This window comes from Oryzias latipes, chromosome 10 (assembly GCF_002234675.1).
Source record: "Oryzias latipes chromosome 10, ASM223467v1".
Lineage (NCBI taxonomy): Eukaryota > Metazoa > Chordata > Actinopteri > Beloniformes > Adrianichthyidae > Oryzias > Oryzias latipes.
In genome coordinates, this window is record NC_019868.2 from 15,680,200 (window position 1) to 15,697,795 (window position 17,596).

The window sequence follows — 17,596 nt, forward strand, 5'->3', positions numbered from 1 at the left end:
ATTACTGCCTTACATGCCTCCCTCCTCATAACCACACACTCACACGTTGGCAGTTTCCTATTAAGAGGACAGTACTCCTATCTCCTGAGAGGCTAAAGTCCATTAATTTACCTCACATAATTCATCTTTTTTCCTCTTCTTTCTTCTCTTTTTATTCGACCATGTCAGGTGTTAAAATACTGTTTCATCAAAACCACATTAACCCCAGGAGAAACACAAACATGAAGATTCATGGAGCTTCTCCTTGTGCTGACAGTGACTCGGAGAGGTCATCTATTTTCCATTCTGCCGCTCAGTCGGCCTTCCCAGACAGCTAATTCAGAACACTAAGAATGGGAGAACGCTCTGCTCCTTAGTCAACAAATTTCATTAAGAAACATTAGCAGTGCTATCATAAAGGTGGCAGGGAGGAAATGATTGATTTGAAATACAACGTGAGAAGTGAGTGTGCCTGCAGAACAGGGCTGTCCAAAGTGTGATAAGTGCAGCAATGTTCATGCTTCTACGAGCCGTATTATCTTGCAAACAGAATTTACATATTTCCGTTTTTAATATTCCTCTTGGAAAGTCTTTTATAATAACGTTTTTGGTAAGTTGTCCAAATAATTTCTAACCCCTCACCTGCTTCAAATCAAATGAATGTCGTTAAATTCCATCTAGATTGTACTCTTGCAACACACCTCTCTTTTTTATTAACTTGAATTGTATTCTTCTCTACTGCAGAATAACAGAATATCATAAGATGACTGAGGTTGTGTCAACATGCCTGTCTCGTGCATGCAGTGCACGAGACAGACAAAAACAGACAAAAACTTTGAAAAATGTATTTAATCTTGTTACATTTTTTAATCATGTAAGCAATATCATTTTTCAAAGTTTTTGTTGTCTTAACACAACAATTTGGAGCAAGTTGACAAAGTCGGCTTACATTCTGTTATTTAATGTTGCCTGCTATTTCTGTGCCTTTATTAAACTAAAAAATAAAACATTTGAAAAATACTTAAAATATTATTTTTTCCCCTTTTCCTTTTTTTACTGATAAATAAATGGGTGAAGAATGCTGCACTAATGTCATGATTTCATGTTCATGAGATGAAATTACAGTTTTTAATGAAATGCTGTGCAGTTTTGACCTTTTATAATTGCTTGGAAGCAAAATTTGTTCAGCTATTCTACCTGGAATGGTTTTCGTATGATCACAAAACGGTTATGTGTGTTAAATATCATTGATATATTTGTTTAATAAAAGCTTACAGACGGGGCCATTAAATAGCATAGCTAGTTTTTAAATTTAATTGCAATTGGATCTACTAGATACACAGTTGTTGCATTTAATAGTGATTATAGTAGTCCAAGCTGTTTATAAAATTGGTTTTATTGTTAAGGAAGTTTTAAAAAAGAAATTATTAATAATTTTTACCTGAACATTTCTAACCTTGTCAACTGACTTGGTCCTTCAAAATAAAACGGGGAAAATCAGGAGACGTGAGCAAAAAATTACCAAATCACCCAATGTTTCACACTTGATGCTATCTATATCTCATGAAAAGGATATTGCAATTTTTTTTTCATTAAAAGGTTTAAAAAACATCTTTATTCCAGAAAATTTGTTTTTTCTGGTAATTCTTTGGGGGATTAAATGTTTTAATAAGTAAAATGTGTTACACTTTATTTGTTCCAGGTTGGTTCTTTGTGCAACAAAACTTCTTTCGATTCCAATATGATTCCCTTTGAACATGTATGCCTTTTCTCTTGCAGTGTAAGCTGGACTTTCATGGCTGCATGTCAGGGAAAGCAGTTTCAGTGAAATGTAAGGGACTGTGCCCCTGCTTGCCTCATTACGAGAACATCAAATCCCCTCATGATACCGAGAAGACAAGTGAGTACCCAACTATTTTTTTTTTCGGATGTCATTTAAACTTTCTTAGTTTTTTGTCTGTTTACTCTGTTGTGCTGTAAAATCTATGAGGATTTTTTTGCACTTCTTTATAGCTGAAGTTGAATGCAAGCGCACAGACAAGGGAATGAGTGACAGAGATTATCAGAAGTCATTTTTAGGTTTAGAAAGGTCGCTACACTGGCTCACCTCTTGAACATGCAAAAATTCTTTTTACCAGTAATCCCTTGAATTGTCTGATAATTTTTCGCTTTTCTCTCATTCAGTTCCTATCACCGCCCCCTTAAGTTGTGTTATTTTCCTCTCATTGCTTCCCCTTTCTTGCTCCCCTTTCTGTGACAGCTGCAAGGATCAATGATGGAGCACGCGTGTGTGCGTCTCATTGTTTGTCATGAAAATAGGATTTCCGCAGATGGATGGAAAGATTCTGGTGGAGAAACGAAATCTAAGCGAAAGCTGCACAGAAAAGGATAGATTGCCATTGTTGCAGGTTTCCTCTTTCACATAATGGAGAGTGGGTAGGTGGGGGTGTGCTTTGACTTTCTGATTGCTGTTCATCTATACTTCATATCAAAAGTGTGTTTCAGCATTTGGCTTTCAATTTACCTCTAAAGTCTTCAGTGTTCCGATGTGAATCGTAGGACAAATCTCCAACGAGTTTCACATGAGAAGTCTGACTCAGTGTGGATGCTCAGAGAAAGGTGTTTATTGATAGCTACTGCCGGTTAAATATGTGTCCTTTTTCTCTGCTATAATAAGTCTCAACATTGCGATTGTTTCTCATATTAACAGAGAAACAGCATATCTGCTTATAGGAGGCCGACAGTACAGATGTCTGTTGTACTGAAAAAAATGATAGGTACGTACACACCGGGCATATGTGGCGGGTTCAATAATGCACTGAACATGGGTTTTTGTACCCGCTTTTAACATGGTGTTCACACAGGTACTAACTTATGTACTCACAGTTGGAAGAGCGTTGCTGTGAAATGTTAAACTGGTGCAAATTTCATAAATCTTAGTCCAGGTCTCCTTCAAGATCAATTTTCAAATGGTTAGCACTTCCGTGATATAAAAAAGGACACTAACCATATGTCACTACCAAACCAGAGTCGCTGATTGGTCAAAGTTCAACTGGTTTAACTGTTGACTCTCCAATGCTGTGCGTTTTGTTCGTAGAGCCCGAGAACAGACTAAATAACTTGTGTAGTGGGAGTTTTGAAAGCAGAAGTCCAAAAGGTGCATATACATGTGTTTACATCGACTTTTTATTGAAAGTGCTCACTTGAACACGCGTTTCTGAGCCTGATGTGAACGCAGCATAATAAGTACTTATTTAAATATTATAAAACTTGTATTTTTTCCATCTGGTGAAATAAATTTTAAAAAGTCTGATAATTTCTAAATTTTGACCTTTTAGAAAGGAACCATAGCATTTGTAACAAAATTGCACAGTCTAATAAGTATCTTGCCTACCTGTCTGTCCGCCTCCTCTCTGATAATAGGGCATAATAGGCTGGATTTAATACAAAGACCAAGTGTCCGCTAATTAATGATAGCTTTTTTTATCGTAGCCTCTACTCCATTAGTTTGAGCCCAACTGATGGCGAGAAAATGGATGGATGTTTAGTTAGAGAAGTGTTTCACCAGCTTGATTTCTGTCAAATGAATCGTTGCCTTTGTTCAAAATAATCTATAGTTGTTTCTTTAGTATGCTGAAAGCTTATTTTTGTGAGTGAACAGTGCTGGGTGGGAAAGGCAAGAAAAAAATATCTGCTTTTTAGTTCTGCTTTCTTACCTTGCCTTTTCATAGCTTATGTCTTTTTCAGTACACTCGTAAAATTAGCATTTATATAAACATAAAAACTGCTTGTATTCATAGAATACACAGAAAAAAATGAAGGTTTGTCAATCTTCTGCCTGATTTCTCATTTTATCTATAAAGCATTCTAATAAACAGATAGAAATGGTAGGAGGTAAAAACTGAATATGCGTAGTATCATATACCTATGGTAACAGAATACTATTTAGAGGGCGGTTCAACTTTAATATGGGCTTTTAAACTGCAGTTGCAGATACCTTGGACTTGCATGTGCAGTTCACTAAACATTGTTTAGTGGTTGGCACAATTGTTGCAAATGTTCTGATTTGTTGTGCTAAAGATTCAATTCCTGGAAAGATCATTTACAAAAAATATATTGCTTACAATATACACACAATGAAGAATTATCAATTCTGATGTGAAAATACTTTTTTGGGTTATTTCTACCCATGTAGTTAAAGTATTTTTTGAAGATAACATTTTTATGATGGATTAAAAAAACTTTGTAGACCCCTTGGCAACCGGCAGTAATATACTGGCACCATGGTTCAACACAGCATTGTTTGAGAATGTATTATACTGTGCAGAGCGATGAAAGGTTTTTACAGTTGAATTGCTTCTTTGTTACCCTCAAAGTAATAACCAGAAGAATAATAACTTAAGAACAATGATATTCTTGTTGAAAGTCACCTGCCAGAGCAAACAGTTGAACTGCTGTTTTCTGCCACAATAGATTTATTCGAGTCCTTGAATATAAAGCAGGTGTACAAATTAAAGGATGATTTTATTTATCAGCTTTTTGTCTTCTTTCAAAACTTAATTTCTTTAGTGAATTCTTCATGAAGGACTAAAACAAAAAATGTCTTTATAAACAATAAAAAATGTAAAAAGAGCAACTTAACCATCTGCTTGGCTGCACGGTGGCGCAGTGGTTAGCGCTCTTGCCTCACAGCAAGAAGGCCCCCGGTTCAAGTCCTGGCTGGGGGACTTGAAAAATACATCAATGGGGGACCTTTCTGTGTGGAGTTTGCATGTTCTCCCCGTGCATGCGTGGGTTTTCTCCGGGATCTCCGGCTTCCTCCCACCGTCCAAAAAACATGCTTTATAGGTTGATTGGCAACTGTAAATTGTCCATAGGTGTGAGTGTGAGAGTGAATGGATGTGTGAGTGAGGATATCTACCCTGCGACAGACTGGCGACCAGTCCAGGGTATCTCCTGCATATGCCCAAGTGGCCGGGATAGGCTCCGGCAACCCCGTGACCCCGAAAGCGAATAAACGGTAAAGAAGATGAATGAATCATCTGCTTTTGTGTTAACATAATTGCTGGTTCCATTGCATGTGTTTTGCTTGATGGAAAATTATGTTTTTTGGAAATTATAAACCTTTTTTGTGTCAGTATAGCCAGAAGTCATGGGAAAACTCTAATTCTCTATTTGTTGCAGCTTCTTGTTTACCTTTGAGGTTTGAGGAACCGTTGAGCTACCATCTCGTTTTCATTGTAATGTCCTTTAAGCATTGTTCTCATATTAGAAATATTCTGTTAAATATATTTAAATATGTGGAAATAATGTGATTTTCAGCTGCTTCCATTCACCGCCACTGGCTTCCATGCCGCAGTTGGGTGCTTGCCACTGAAATTTGAGCAAAGATATGCGAGGAAACTGCTTTTCTGTGATTGCTTTGTCCTTAATAATGAACTGATTTCAGCAGATTTAACGATGTTACATGGCAGTTTGTGGCACTGTCACAGGTTGGTCTCATGAAGCCTTATAAGAAGATCATTATAACAGCTAAAGAAACCCATCAAAGCTGTATGTCTTGCTTTCAAGAAAGTGTAGCATGCTGACATGAAGGCGCTGATGTCATTTGATTTGTCATCTCCCCCGCAGCGGCACTGCTGTGATACTGAACACCAACACTTTCTTGAGAAAAAGCTCTGGCTCTGGCACGGAGCGACTGCACATAATCGTGATTGGCGCTAAGTATGGTTAGTAATATTTGTAGTCTGAAAGAAATCATTTCTGTCTAGACATTGATAAGGCGAAAGGAGCTGGTTCAGCCCTTAGAATGAGATAATTCTACTAAGTAAATTAGATTTTTCTTGGCGTTTTTATTGTCTCCCGGTTCTACAGAGAGCAGCCAGGAGGACAGACTGTGCTGTCCTCTCTTCTGCCTCCACATTTCCCATCCTCTCCTGGCTTATGCCAGTTCTTCTGAGATTTCTCTGGAGGTTTACCAGAGTAAAGGATGCCTACAAGGCCTTAGTAAATCTTGAGATTAATTATAAAAACTACTTTTTTTCTTCTTTTTAAGGTTTTGGCACAATAGTATGTGCTTCAGGGATGCATTGGCGATAACTAAAGTACAAAAAAACTATTAAATTTAGCAGTGTTCGTAAAAAATACTTTTTTATTATAAAAGTACAAGAAATAAAACAGTGGCATTTTCCCTGTTATGTAAATGTAAAGCAGACGCAACTGTGTCCACAGACATCAGCACTTTTTTTTATGCCAAGCTGCTCCGTTACGGTTTGAATGATGGGACGCCTCTAAATCACACTCGATTTTTGTAAATGCAAAACAGCAGATGTATTTCATTCATCTCAACAACAATGGGGATGAAATGACACATTCTGGAGACATGTAAGAGCTGCACAAAGTCTGAATTAAATAGGTTTTTATTTGTCTCTTTAGCTTAACTCACGAACCTAAAAAGGATTTGGGATATAACTGCCTCAGGACTGAAAAATGCAACAGCTGTCATTGCTGGGCGGTCGATTTTGAAGATGGAGAATTTGTTGAAAAGTACTCGTGAAGGCTGCTGTTATTTCAAAATACTTCCTATTTCCATAGATGCTTCCTGTTTTGTTTTAGTTCACAACTTGGACACTCATAAATGACATTTCTTCCTCCTCCTTCATGCTGTGTGTTACTTCGATGAGTCTAGTGACAGTGAAATCTTCGGCAGGGAACATTTTGCTCCAACTTCATAGCCTTTGCTTATACACTTCTAATGCAGCTGAGATAAAAATCAGAAATTTTCGCACAATAGGAGTGAAAAAAGTTTGGGGAAGAAGGCATAAAAATTAATTTTAAAAGTTACCCCTCTTTCGGTTTATGTCTAATAAATCTGTACCCACTCATCTGTCTGTAATGAACTATCCCACATTCACTTTGTGAAATTACGTTGGAAAAATGTTAAGAAGAAGATGCCTGTGTTGTTCAAATAAACCCAACTTTTTGTCTTTTTACATATCCCAAACATACTCCTTCCAGACTCTCGTTTGTCGTTTCTCAAAAATAAAAAAACATCTTTCAATCCTTCATTTTTCCTTTTAGTTTTTTTTCTAAAATTTCTTAAATGTGTCCTAGTTGTCAAGGTAATCACAGCAGCCTTCTTTTTGTTTGAATTAGTGAATTTTATTTTAGAATTTAGATGAGTTAAGCATAAATGATAAAACAAATCAAAGGGAGTTTTAAAGTGATGAAGATTTATTCATATTAAGACCTTGCATACAGTAATAGACCATGTGATTTTATTTAGTTAAAAGCGCTTTAGAGAATTAGTTTACTTTCTTAATTTGATGGTAAACTACGGAGCTCCTACAGGAGCATAAAAGTAAAAAAAAAAAAATTGTACTTGTTTCTCGTGCACACCATACAATATCTGCACTACAAACTGTCTGGTGCGCAACAGAAAGCTATATATATATATATATATATATATATATATATATATATATATATATATATATATATATATATATATATATATATATATATATTTTTTTTTTTTTTTTTTACTCTTATGTTCCTTTAGGGGTATCATATTAAACCTTTTTATGGAATGATCCAGCTTTTATTACTGTAATTTAAATAAGTTCAAGAAAAGCAAACTTTGTTTATAGACCAGTTACTAATAAAAATGTTACAGCAGCAAGTTTCAGTTGACATCAGGGAATGGACAGGACACAGGAAAAGTTGGAAGTCAAAGGACCTGAAAGAGCAAACTTGTTCCTCTCTCACACTAGGAGGTTCTGTGATTTAATGGGCAATGCTTTATTGTTTAAAGCTAAAGTTCAATGACAACATACAAGTAGAAAAGTTTAGATTTCCAAACAGGAGCCATGAAACCTTCCCGACTAAGAGGTGATAGTTGGTTCCCCAATACAACAAAGAAATTTTTTAGTTTCACAGCAGAGATGGAGTGGAATACCAATATTTTTGGATATTTTTGTCATTGCTTTGCCATCTAAAAAGAAAAATGGAACATATATTTATAATAATTACTGAGATTTAACCCTTAGGTAGTGGTTTTTCATATTACTGTAGCTTAAAGCTGATGTTTTCATGAAATGTAAGGCAGTCTTTTTAGAGAACCAAGTCAGTGAGCCTCTCAACCAAAGACTGAAAAAAGAACTAAATACAAGAAGTGGTCACTTTACCGCTGCATGGCTGTTGGTGACTTTCCGAAACAAATGTTAGTCTTTCTGGAAATTGGCTCCAGGCGAGACATTTAAGTCAGATGTCTTTTTAAAAATCCCCAATCATTTAATTTTCATTTAATTACATGTGAACTTGATGGTGACTTACCAGTCTAAAAGATGGAGTCAAATAAAATGATGAGAAAATTCAAACCAAGTGTATTAATGTTGCATAGTCAAACCATTTTACATATTTACAAGTTATGGCGACAATCCTGTGGACACTCGGTGAACTGTACGTCTCCACTGACTTACTTTTTCAATGAGCACAGAGTACTAAAAGCTGTCCCTTGTTCTTATCCCCCATAAAGTGGTTGAACACGAATGCATAAAACTATATATGCATATTATACAACTCTTAGGCACCAATAAGTTAACTGAATTTAATGCAATACTGTATGTTGTATTTGTTAATGTCATCTTTTCTTGCCTGATTTGATTTGGGGTTTTGTTGCAGAATATACATTTATATTTATTAAACCTTACATTTCTAAGCTGTGTTTTATTCTTTTCAAATTATATTTATGAAATATAGTCGCTCTCTTTAGACTGAAATAAAACAAAGTTAATTACTGCTCTCATTATCTATTTATCTTCACTTGTTTTGAGCTCATTAATTTTTTTTACCTCTATTATTTTTTTAACCTCCCCTCATCCAAGCTATTGAACTTTGAAAATTAACGTTTTTTTCATCTCTCATTTATAATTCAAACCTGATTGTGACTTGTGAACTGTTTCCTTTTTTACATCCTTTTTGGTGGATAAACAAATATCTCATCTTCTGCTCAGAGAACTGTGTGCTGCAGCACAAATGTCTCCAGCCTGCACTGCAGACATGCTGTGAGAGTTCTCTCCAGCTTTGTTTCCCTTCTTTCATTATAACACACCATATGTTGGACTCTGAATTATCCACTTCTGGGAAACAGAGAACTTGTGTTTACATTATAACAAACAGCACGAGGCTTCAATTCAACCAGAACCTGTTTCAATACTATTAATACTAGGGTTGCAGGAAAAAATCGATGTCGCGATATTCATTTGGGGATGTTTGTATCGATATAGAATGCTGTCAGGGCGATATTTATTTATTTATTTATAGCGACCTTAAGAGTCTGACTCTATTTTTCCACTAAACCCCCAACCGCTAGTTGGCAGCACAGCCCACTCAGCCTCAGCCTCTTTGAACAGCTCTATACCGCACAAAACAACTACAAAAGCTCAGCGAAAACCAGCGTGTTTTCTTGTTAGGAGACATGCACTACTTAGTTTTTACTTATGATGGGTACCGAACCAAAACTCTGTGCCACGTTGATGCCAGTATCATATAAAAACGCGGATTGCGGTGCTTTGTAGCGGGCAAAGCGGGCCAAGTACTGCGGAAACTCACAGCAATAGATTCTAGTTTAGCGACCTGATGGATCAGAGTGATGTGTACAACACTCTGGAAAAAAGGCCAACGATATGGCGATGAGCGGTGAAATCCGTGTTTCTACTTCCGTGTTCAAGTCCCAGCTGGGGGACCTGAAACAGAACACCAATGAGGGACCTTTCTGTTTGGAGTTTGCATGTTCTCCCACCGTCCAAAATCATGCTTCATAGGTTAATTGGTTACTCTAAACTCTCCATAGGTGCGATTTGTGGCAGACTGGCGACCTGTCCAGGATGTCCCCTGCCTTCGCCCATAAGTGGCCGGGATAGGCTCCAGCAACCCCAAAGGAGATATGTGAATAGAAGGGAAAAAAAAAGACTAATTCATCCTGTAACTAACTAAGCAACATTTTCAACTGTTAAAATTCTTTAAAACCTTGCAACCAAACTATAAAACCTAAATGAGCAGCTCATTCATATACAAACCTGTTATTTAAAATGATCATTCTGTCCCCTAGTATGTAATGTTGGTGCATCACTTTAGATGCTTGTGCAACTTTCTGATTTAATACTTCTTCACGTTTTCCTGCATTATAACAACATAAATGTGTGCTCTTTCATGCCTAAGATCCCTGCCAGTTCACTGGGTGCAGCCTTACACTGTTCTTTAACTGTATTTTTCACATACATCACATGATAATTTGGTTCAGCATTAACAATTAAAAATCTAATGGCTTGGGAAGCTTTTTATTTATTTATTTATTTTCCAAGTTCAATTTGCCAACATGAAATACGTCAGAAGCAAGGAAGAAGGATAAGATGGTAAACTCGGGTCATAAAGTCAGGGTTGATAGGGTTGATACATCTTTGAGGTTTGGATTTGCTTGTTTGCCCGTAATCATTGTACACTTTGTTGAGAAAGTCAAAGGAAAATATACAAGTCAAACCTCCACGCTTGTTTGCTTCACACCCCAAACTATTATTGAAATTTTTGTTTTACCAGTTTGAATGTTTTAGGATTCGAGAAAATGTTCTTGGATCTGAAGAGTTGAACTAGAAAGTGCTTTCTCAGTTTTCAGTCTCTTTGAACTTTTTTATTTTTTATTTCTCCTTTTTCCTTCTCTGTGAAAATGAACAGACTTTGCAGGGTTTGCTGTAAAAAGGTACTAAATTCTTTTGTTGTTCTTTGCCTGTTTCTCTAGAGGCTGAGTGTTGTGCCAGAGTTGGTGACGGTTGCTATGGTGAGATGGAGATAAATGTCACACAACAGTTGCACTTAGTGCATCGCCTTGCAGTGTGAAAACTAAAGGTCACCTGCAATATTATAATGGAACATATACATGTATGTTATACACATTTATTGTTTTTTAAGGCGCTAGTTTGACTGTGCATGAAATGATTACAAACAATTTAGAAAAATAGTTGTTTGCACAATAACTTATTGTCAGACTAAGAATATGCATTTGATATTTTAACACTTAGGCCCACAACACACAAAGCATGTATTAAATGCATCTTATACCAAGCTTTTAAATGTTACTTTTGTATAACAGCAACAAGCCTGTTCCTGTGTTTTTTTTTATTTTAATTTCTTAGAATTCCATTTTTATAAGGACTTAATACAGGAATAGATGTTATCTCCATCTGAAGCATGTGTAGTGTAGAAGATAAAGTATGATTTAGTAAGAAGCCTTGTTACTAACAGAAAAAAACTAAGAATGGGTTTCTGTTGTAATGCACTATCCTATATAACCACCCGTATCATATTTCATACAGGCTTCTTTTTTGACACACCTATCTCATTAGCATGATCCAAGCTTTCTTTAAAAAACATTGGATAGAACTTGGTCCATGTGTTCTGCCCTGTAGTTCATTGTCATTCCACTAGGGGCAGTAGAAGGACTTTTCCTGCTCGTTTAAAAAGGCTTTGCACCTAAAACACTTTAGGTGGGAAAAGTTTAACTAATAATCAAAATTTTATGAGAATAACTTATCTTTATAATACACTTAAAAATACGGTGGCGCAGTGGTTAGCGCTCTTCCCTTACAGCTAGAAGGCCCCCAGTTCAAGTCCAATCTGGGGGACCTGAAAAACAGAACATCAATGTGTGGAGTTTGCATGTTCTCCCCGTTTATGCATGGGTTCTCTCTCTGGGATCTCTGGCTTCCTCCCACTGTCCAAAAACATGCTTCATAGGTTAATTGGCAACTCTAAATTGTCCATAGGTGTGAATGGGTGTGTGATTGTGGACATTCTACCCTGTGACAGACTGGTGACCTGCTCAGGGAGGATGTCCCCCTGCCTTCGCCCATACGTGGCCGAGATAGGCTCCGCCAGCCCTGTGACCCCGAAAGGGATAAAACGGAATAGAAAATGAATGAATGAATTAAAAAAATATGGATCAAATTTGAGACAGCGGGCAAATGTGTTTTTTTTTCCTCATGTCAATATTTTTGCATCTTAAAGTGATATTGTTGTGAGCAGAAACGCACCGATTCACCCAACGTATCATAATTAATACAATTATAATATTGTATCACTTATTTTTTATTTATCAGAGGGTTTAATAAACATTTTTAATTTTAAAAAATATTTAATTTTTTGTCAATTTTTTGATGTAGTTGGCTTTACAGCGTTAAGAAGTAAAAGGACATCGTATGGGAGAAAACTGTGATTAAAATGAATAATTTGTGACACAACTCTTTTTTTGCTATTTCATTTGGGTGACAAATGTAAACTAAATGACAAATGAACAACCAAACCAGGAAAAGGTCAGAGTGGGAAAATTATCCTTGAAGGATATTGGTAGAAAGTACAGCAAAATAAAATGGACTTTTCCCCCTGCAGGTTTCTGCTCAAAACCATTAAGTGACTTCGGTGGGGTTTTATATTGGAGGTGGAGACAGATAATGTTAAGCTGTTCGTTTTTTGCTCCCTTGTTCTCTGCTCCAGAGCTTGGAAATGAAGAGCACTCTGAAATGTGAAATGTTATCAATGTGGTCCTGAAGGATTATGACACGCACACACATGTGTGCGCACAAACGTAACCTGCCATGTCATTCCAGAGGTAATGCCAAAAAACTAGCCAGCAAGATAAATGCTATGTGTCCTTTGCTGCTGCTTTTCTTGTTGCCTTGGGCATCTGCTGTTATATAGAAACAGTCGTGCAGAATCCCAGACTAGAAATATTTTCTGTATGTGTGTCTAGGCATCTGTCTTGGCACATGTAAAAGAATTCAGGTTCTGATAAAAAAAAAAAACAACTTAATGAGCATTTTTCTTCCAGAACCCACCCATAAAAAATATTGGCTATAAATTGTGCTTACGCTTTTGTCTAATTCTAGTTGTGAATTTTGTGCATGTTGGAGAAATGTTAATAACCTGCCTCTGCACTGAGCTCCATGCTGAAATGAGAGGATGTGGATTTACAGGCTTGGAAAGAGGAAGATGACTCTTGCCTTCTGAGAACATCTATTGTCTCCTGAGAACAATAAGCCACTTGTTTTAATAGACTTTTGTTCATGTCTGTGACAGTTTTACAGATAAGGTATTGATTGAAACTTAAAATAAATGTTAAATTTTTTGGCAGACCAGAAAACAGGTTTGTCTATGCAGCTGTCAGATGAGGTCTCCATGGGAGGTGTGATGGTATAACATCTGCTCATGTTGTATGACTGTATTGTTTGCTCAGGGAAAAATCATTGGATAACAATATATATATATATATATATATATATATATATATATATATATATATATATATATATATATATATATATATATATATATATATATATATATATTGATATTGATGTACAGAAAAACATAAAATGTAATAAAATGTTAAATTGTGTTTTTATCCTCTGAAAAAAAGCATTAGCTTCTTATGGTCTTTTGTTTGTGTGTAGGTTGCACAGATGCTGAGCTGCACAGTCTGGCTGCAAGATTGAAGGACTGGTTTGGAGTTCTCCACCTCGACGCCAACAGAGATCTCAAATCTGATAGTTTTGACTCCACCGCTGGACGTGAGTGTTTCCCAGCAACAACACATTGGATAATGTCTGCCTGTGTGTCTTTGTGTGCTTTAAATACCAACTCTGCCTGCTAATGGACACAAGTACATAAAAATATATACAAGTATATATTTTTAAAGAGTTTAAGGTTTATAAGTGATTTGAGGTTTTTAAGCAATTAGGGTGAGAAAGGTTGCTGCTAGCATTGTGTTAAAAGAATATAAAAAATATTTTTTGTATTTAAAAATCTTTTGAGCTGACAGGGCATTGTGTCTTAGTTTTTGTATTGCCTCTTAAAGACCCATTCCAATGAAAATTGTGCTTTTGGTGTTTTTAACTTGTTATTGTGCCATTTTTCTAATAATGAAAGCCATTTCTTTAAAAAAAAAAAAAAGCTTAAAATTGCATTTCTGAGTATTTCTTTATTCAAATCTTTGTGAATCGGGATCAGACGAAAACAATGCAGTTGGAAAAAGAGTATACTTGCGACATAGAAGCTACAATCTGCGGATTACAAGCTCATCACTGGCAGACGAATAGTTCCGTGTACGTCCTCATTTTCCTCGTCTGCACTGGCATCTGGCTCAATACTATACGGCCAGATAGCTCCAATGTTGCTCGCCATTTTTGTTAAACCAGTAATTTTACATTGTGTGGGACTGTAAGCCAGTGGGAGAGAGTGTAAACAGATGGAGGAAGCGTTGTGGAGGCAGGTTTACAAAATGCCAACTGTTCTGACCACAATCCAGAGCCGAAGTTCCTATGAATGCTTGCCGCTCTGCAGAAACTGTGTCCTAGAAAAAGGCACAAGTGTTTGACTTGGGCATAAAACTATATCAGTATATTTAAAAGGCCACTGGGAATGTTTTTAATTTTTTTTTTTAAATCAGAGTGGGCCTTCAAAGAACAAATCGTTTTGTCAAGAACTGACACAATTTTTTGTGAGACAAATTTCCAGATTAGGAGAGAGGAGAAGTCAATGTGTTGTTTTATAAAGCACAGCTGCACAAACTGTGTGTCAGTCTCTATGATCACATTTGAGCTCTAAAGGTAACAACACCTCACATCCACTCAGAACCCTAAGTGCACTTTATATATTTTATTTTTTCGTTGTCTCATTTTGCTTCTTGCTCTATTTTGGCTCTTTAGACTTTGACACCAGCATCCTGCCCATTTGTAAGGACTCACTTGGCTGGATGTTCAACAAGCTTGACATGAACTTTGACCTGCTGCTGGACCATTCAGAGCTGAGTGCCATCTACTTGGACAAGTACGAGCTGTGCATGAAGCCTCTCTTCAACTCCTGTGACTCCTTCAAGGACGGCAAGCTGTCTAACAACGAGTGGTGCTACTGCTTCCAAAAGCCTGAAGGTGGGGGAGCAGAGGGACAGAGGCAGGCCTTGAATTGAGATGGATAAGCAAAAAAAATCACATAAAAAATAAATGAAGCAGATAAATGAAAGGAGTGGTTAGAGTTTTGCAGCTTTTCAGTATGAAAGTTTGTTTACATTTTGCAACTGAAATACATTTAATATAATATTATAAGAAAGAATGTCCCAAAAGCATTTTTTAGGATTAGGTACTTTTGCCTTTTCCAAAAAGGAATTAATCTGCATCATGAAAGATGTTAACACATTTTCTGAACAGCAGGCGGCTGCATATGGAGACTGAACACACCCTCAGCCAGCTGACATAAAATAATGGTTTTAATGTTCACAAATGGTGAAAATACATTCTGAAGACCACCAGATGTCCTTCAGGACATTACCACTCTCGACACTCAACACACTTCCCAATGCAGATCTGCTGACAGCTGGTCAAATGCTTCCTGTGTTTTTAGCCAAGCTAGTTTGCTTAAAAGCTTCCCGTTTGCAGGAATTTCAAAACATAAGTGTAATTTTTATTTTTAAGAAAAAGTTTTAAATGCCTAACAGAAATCTTTTACCGGTAGTTCAGTTTTAAAAACATTTTATTAATTCACATAGTCACAAGTTACTGACTTTTTTGTACAGTTTATGCACATTATGACCAATGCCTCAAGCGTAAGCACAGCTTAATGCAGCCTTCTGTTGTGTTTGCTTTAGAAAAGTAAATAGAAACAGAATTAATTAGTTTTTTTTTTCATTTTATCACCTTTTTAAATGTTTACTTCACACTTTGAAAGTATTTGCATATACATCAAATGAGGTTGATTCAGGGCACTCATTTTCTCACTCAGCAAAACAACACAACTACTAGGAATAAAGAATAAGAACTGGAATTCACTTTTGATGGTAGTTCTAAATGCTTCAATTTTTAATTGGTTTAAACACTAAAGGACTGGGGCTGTAAACAAACCTGACAAGTTGATGCAAGGAACCTGTGCTTTGAGGTTTACAACAATTGATTGCTGTTTTGGAAGTAAACATTACTGTGGTTGTAATGTTGTGGGTGTACAAGTAAAGTCTAATAAAGAAACAAGTTTGTGTTGCTGAAGGATAATGAAAGAAGTTTTTAAAAAAATCCCCAGTAACTGGTTGAGAATAAATGGAGGAATGTAAAAAAACTGTTGACCTGTGTGTTGACCAGGTAAAAAATGTCAAGATAATGTCTTCTTCATGATGAGCTGTTGTTGCGAAGTTTAAAAAATGTTGTGCTTCTTTTCATGCTGCAGGATTGCCATGCCAAAGTGAGAAGAGCAGGATCCAGAGTCAGAGTCACAGAAAGAGCCTCGTAGGTCAGTGTGGGGAACTAACAGCTTTCAGTCTATTTAACATATTTTGATGTCTTTGGAGAAAACACTCAGAAGCTGCAGTGACAAATGTGTCTTTTTCACATATGTCAAAGAAGGAAAAGGGAATGATCCACTTCAAAACAACACTGTGAAGCACATTCATGTATTTTAGTGGCACCTGTCCCCACCCAGCAGACTGCGCAGTGTTCCCCTCACTGCAAATTAGTTTGAAAAATGAACTTAGACTGGGTCAAATGAAGGTAAAAGATAATAGGTGTTTTTGTGTGCGTCTTATTAAGACTTACTGCTTCCCCCTAAGCAGGATGTATAGCTGTTTTCCTACAACCTTCTCGGAGGTAGTTGATTGATCTGCCTCTCAGAATACACAAAAACTTTGTTTGAGACTCTGGGACACGTCGACGTAACCTTTGCTGGGCACTTATCAGATTATGTGTTCCATTTTTATCAATTTGAGGCTCTTAACCTTTATTTGACTCCTATACTAAATGTTTTTTTTTTTGCTTCTTTTTATTTCTTCCAACCATTTTCATGGTTTTTCCTGTATGCTGGCTTTGCCTTAAGGTTCCTACGTTCCTCGTTGTACTGAGGAGGGTTACTATAAACCCACACAGTGTCACAGCAGTACTGGCCAGTGTTGGTGTGTGGACAAATACGGCAACGAAATCGCTGGCTCGAGAAAACAGGGCAACCCTAAATGCGGTAAGAGTGCACAAAACACAAAGACTGCACTAAATAAAATTCATACCTTTAGAGTTTTTCACAAGTCACGTTTTGTCTAACTGTTTATCACTGTTTGGATCCAAATAGGTAACTAGAAATTTGTATTATTTCTGTTTTGGTGCACTTGAAAGACTGTACAGATTCTTTCTAACCCTTTAACAACAGAGCTGTCGCCAGCGACACCTAAATAACACACGCTCTTTGACATAACTCCTCTATTAGTCACACAATCGACATAAATCAGCTTATTATAACGTGGAAAATAGCAGCTTTATGTTGTGCGTCGTTATGCTACATATTACTAATGTAAAGTGACGCTAAGTCACTTTTCTCCACAACAGAATCAGCTGGTTCATTTCAAATGCATAAACACTCCACAACTGTACAGTGTTGCTTATCAAAGCAAGACTGCTTTTCTACGCTTCAAAATCTGCTGGAATCACGTTAATTGCTTAAACAGTTGAAGAGTTAAGGTAGTTAAAAGAATGTCGACACTCCAGCTAAGGTCTGAGGCCAAAGGGTTTAAACATAATGTACCAAGCACTTGAAAAATGCT

The 17,596-nt window shown here is 36.6% G+C and overlaps 1 protein-coding gene across 1 annotated transcript in view; it reads left to right on the top strand.

Moving 5' to 3' along the window:
* The window catches only part of spock1 (SPARC/osteonectin, cwcv and kazal like domains proteoglycan 1), a 140,057-nt gene that overhangs the window by 119,422 nt on the left and 3,039 nt on the right, over positions 1–17,596 (top strand). Inside the window, exons 7-11 of the mRNA XM_011480201.2 lie at positions 1,759–1,879; positions 13,482–13,598; positions 14,736–14,957; positions 16,240–16,302; positions 16,882–17,019. Of these exons, the coding sequence (XP_011478503.1) occupies positions 1,759–1,879; positions 13,482–13,598; positions 14,736–14,957; positions 16,240–16,302; positions 16,882–17,019 (661 nt within the window). The remainder of the gene's footprint in view (positions 1–1,758; positions 1,880–13,481; positions 13,599–14,735; positions 14,958–16,239; positions 16,303–16,881; positions 17,020–17,596) is intronic.